Raw genomic sequence first — 3752 nt, 5'->3', positions numbered from 1 at the left:
GGTTGTCTCCCAACAAGCGTTTTTCATTAATGCCTTTCTAGCTAGGCATGATGATGACAATAATGCTCACATTTAAAACAATAATGAGGCTGCCCAACTCGCCTCCACAATGCTCCCCCGAATTCGTTCGCTTTGGGCCGTCGGATGCTGGTCAATCTGGTCTTCAGGTTCATCTCAAACGTTAGATCTGTGCTATTTTGTTTTTTTACCTCGCTGTTGTTTTTCCACGGCCAATGACATGTGGGCTCGTGCAATATGGCTATTTCCTGGGCCAGTCGTTTGGATGTGCGAGAGAGCCCTGTCCTTACCCGCCGCGTGTTCCTCCTTCCAGCCGATTGGGCAGAGCCGCACCCAACCCTAGCCTCCAATGCACAACCACCCACTCCTCCCTCACCTCCCTCCCACATCCGCCGCACCCCTCTCTCTCTCTTCCTTGTGTGTGCGTGGCGACGGGAGCGTAAGACGCAAGGAAGGACGATGTCGTCGCCCCGTCGCCTAGGCACCATGGCGGCGCCCACCGCGCGGGTTGGGGCTGGGCAGAAAGCCGGCGCCTACGTGCCAAAGTAGCGGGGTCGACCGTGGAGGGTGGCTCGCCAGCTAGAGCAGTAGGAGCAAGGAGGTCGTTGAGCGGCAAATGCGGGCAGGGTCGGTAGTGGATGGAGGCTCGCCGCCCGGAGCAGCAGGAGCAAGGAGGACGATTTGGTTCAGGTTTGCCTCTATCTTCTCCCCCCTCTATCTGCCCTCTTAATTTCCCCCTTGTCTCGTGGATGAGGGCGTCGGTGCACTGTGAGCAGTGGATCGAGAGTGGACCGTAGCAGGAGCATGGAGCTGATGGTGGTTTTCCTTTACCTCCTCATTCTTTCTTTAGACGTGGGTCTTTTTGTCCATAAAAACTATGAAGTTGTAAGTTCTTGTTCTTTCTATTTGTGCAGATATTTGACTGCATTACTGAATCTTCTAGGGTTCGAGCAGCAGCTGAGCTTAGGTGAGTGCTCAGTTTCTATGTGGATCACATAAAAAATAGAAATCCTAATTTCTGAAAATAGATCGAATCATGTATATATTTGCAGGGCAAGACAGGCACATTATTTGGATCATGAACTTACAGGATGGTTTCCCCCGCCACAACCATTGTAATCATCCTGCATTCCCCCGTCAAGCGTGCATCGGTGCTGGATATGCAAGCTGCAATAGCACATCAACGGGCAGGCAAGAGCAAGAAGATGGTCACGATTTTTGGTATGAAGTTGCTTTTATGAACTTTCAGTCAACATTTGCAGTGAATACATATACTATTTCTTCTGCACCTAGCCGAGTAATTTAGCTGATAATTTTTTTCCTTATGCAGCCAAGCAGTGGAAGACAATGTTAACTGAAGCCAATTTTGTTGGTCATGGATTTACAAGAAAACCAGTAGAGTATGAAAATGTTCTCATGGAACTCACCCTGAACTGAAATCTATCTTCAACCTTGGTATAGCTCTATAGAAAAACCCAAGTGGTCCAATATTTTGTTTGTTTCCTTAGTGCCTGTTGTTGGTGGTTTGTTATAACTGCATTTATGGCCTATTGTTGGTTTCTTTCTTTTATTCTGTTTAGGTGGGTTCTAAACTATTAAATTATGAAACATTTTGTTTATCAGTTTGAGACCTGCTTCAGGAAAAAGAATGAAAGGAATAATTCTTATTTCATGATGACACTCATGACTGTCAAACTGCAGAAAATACTTGATTTATGTACTCTGTACAGTGATGAGTATACCATTTAACATGTGCATGATGTTAAAATTGTGTGAATCTAAGGGCCTACTTGCTTCATAATTTGTAACTAAGTTATTTTAGGATTTTTTTATTTTTGTGTGTGCGAGGAGAAATTGTACTATCTCTTCATGATTCATCGCTTATATATTAGTTGGATAGTATCTCTTTATTCGGTTCTTGTGACTGACCTACTGCTTTACTTATATGGACAGCTTAAACTGAAAGCAATGCATGGTATTGTTCAATTCGAAGTGTACTTGACGTGTGCAGATCTAAGGATGAAGGGAAGAAGACAAAATTTAGCTGAAGAGTTGAATAAGATTAAGGTTATTATTCCACAATCATTTATTGCATCCATTATGTCTTCACCCAATCCATCTCTCTCTCTCTGCTGGCTGCCGCCACACGTGGATGGTAGTGGTTCATTTTCCTATAACATTTGGCATTTCTACAGTTTTATCATGTATAGCTGGATCCAGAAAATGTAGAGAAGAAACTTTTACAAGAGAAATAAAGTGCATATGTTGCGCCTCTTAATTTTTCTTCAACTGTTTTTGGTAAAATTGCTTACCTAGGCATCAGTATATTTTGTGACAGGAATCTGCACTACGTTCTTATGCTTTTAGCAATACCAATCTTATTTTGTTTCTTGGTGGAATTGCTTACCTAGGCATAATAAAATGCCAAAAGAATCTGCACTATGTTCTTATGCTTTCTGTAATGAGCGTCTTGTTTAGATTCTCGGGATTTTAGCCCTGCTAACTTCTGAATAATTATTCATTCATGAGATTCGCTGTAGAATTGCTTACCTAGGCATAAAAACATAAAGAAGGTGAGATTGGGTGCAGATTTGATGTACTTTTGTAATGTTTTCCTGTTTGTACATACTTTATTGGTTTGCTTGAAGCTGCATTTTAATATGTGCTTGTAGGCTCTACAGGATCCAGTGATGGATCTGAGTGTCAGCACTCGAGTTATAAGTTTCTTCTAGCATGTAGACACACTAATTAGATTTATGAATTATTTGGTACATCTCAGCTTTGCGGCATCATGTGTAGAGGGTCATGTTAATAAATATATCTGGCCTGCACTTAGATGTTCTTTTCTTGTAATTGATAACTCATACGAATTCTGCAACATATTGTGCATAGCGACACACCTCTACTGAAATACTACTTTCTTATTCCCATTTCAATCCCACACCTGACTTTACATCATTTCTAATCTCATCTTTTCTCCTGAATTTTAGTCTGCTTCAGTAATGCTGTGGCATGCCGCAAAACAACAACATTTTTGCTGCTGCGATTTGGTCCATCCTGTGCATTTCAGTTCCTGGTGCTCTCCAACGTTTGTCAGCTAATGCCACCAGGAGGGCTGCCCACCCAAGACTTGTAATGTGGGCATCGGTACTGTCCTTTGACATATTTGGAAGTCACATAAAGATGTCGTTTCAACTCCTTCAGGTGCCAGGCCAAGGATGTTACTCATCGCTGCTGTGAAGACCTTGCGGTGTGGTGTTGGTTGTTCACATCTTATACTAGAATATATAAATTGAGCATCATGTCTGCATCCATGCTATTTTTTGGTTTCTGTAATCTAACCACCAATAGTATGATATATAGGATCTCTGGACAAACAACCACAATGGGAGCATTGTTTGGTGCAGCACATACAATAGCCACTACAATGACCAGTGAAGCTGCAAATTAACCTTGGAGAGTATGGAATAATGAATGCAATGTATTGTCTATAGTTCCAACTCCTAATGTCAACTTAATGTCAACCTCGTGTGTCAGTGCTTTACAATGGATGAGAAAAGGTCAAAAACCGTAACTGAAGCTTTTGTCAGGTCGTATAAAGATGGCCTTATTTACAGGTTAGTATCCTCATCTTCCCTTGTTCCAAGTGTTAAGCATTTGTGTTTTGCCTGCTAAGTAATGCCATGGTGTTTTGACATAAAGTTGTGAGTCAGTGTACTGGTTTGACAGATTGT

The 3752-nt window shown here is 42.1% G+C and overlaps 1 protein-coding gene across 6 annotated transcripts; it reads left to right on the top strand.

Annotated features, from left to right (window-relative positions):
* Positions 1-291: 291 nt before the first annotated feature.
* LOC123172625 (uncharacterized) lies at positions 292-3740 on the top strand. 6 transcript variants are annotated; one of them, XR_006485664.1, is made up of 6 exons: positions 292-708; positions 933-985; positions 1071-1239; positions 1349-1473; positions 1972-2085; positions 3009-3740. XR_006485664.1 is itself a non-coding variant. In XM_044589578.1 (4 exons), exons 1-4 carry the CDS (start codon positions 635-637, stop codon positions 1374-1376), a joined length of 324 nt encoding a protein of 107 aa, XP_044445513.1. In that variant the 5' UTR covers positions 292-634; the 3' UTR covers positions 1377-1405. The 6 variants fall into 6 exon arrangements, 2 of the variants coding, with proteins under 2 accessions (XP_044445513.1, XP_044445512.1); XR_006485665.1 differs by having other exon boundaries at positions 309-834; XR_006485666.1 differs by lacking the exon at positions 292-708 and adding an exon at positions 820-834 and having other exon boundaries at positions 1047-1239.
* The last annotated feature ends 12 nt before the right edge of the window (positions 3741-3752 follow it).

This window comes from Triticum aestivum, unplaced genomic scaffold, assembly GCF_018294505.1.
Source record: "Triticum aestivum cultivar Chinese Spring unplaced genomic scaffold, IWGSC CS RefSeq v2.1 scaffold179741, whole genome shotgun sequence".
NCBI classification, from domain to species: domain Eukaryota; kingdom Viridiplantae; phylum Streptophyta; class Magnoliopsida; order Poales; family Poaceae; genus Triticum; species Triticum aestivum.
The sequence above is the reverse complement of the archived record's forward strand: the minus strand, read 5'-3'. Positions and strand labels throughout refer to the sequence as shown.

Excerpts from the sequence above, each read along its gene's own strand:
- LOC123172625 (XM_044589577.1), top strand. The coding sequence starts at position 635 with ATGCGGGCAGGGTCGGTAGTGGATGGAGGCTCGCCGCCCGGAGCAGCA. Across the intron at positions 709-932 it reads AGGAGGACGATTTGGTTCAG|ATATTTGACTGCATTACTGA; the intron begins GTTTGCCTCTAT and ends CTATTTGTGCAG. Across the intron at positions 986-1,046 it reads CGAGCAGCAGCTGAGCTTAG|ATCGAATCATGTATATATTT; the intron begins GTGAGTGCTCAG and ends TTCTGAAAATAG.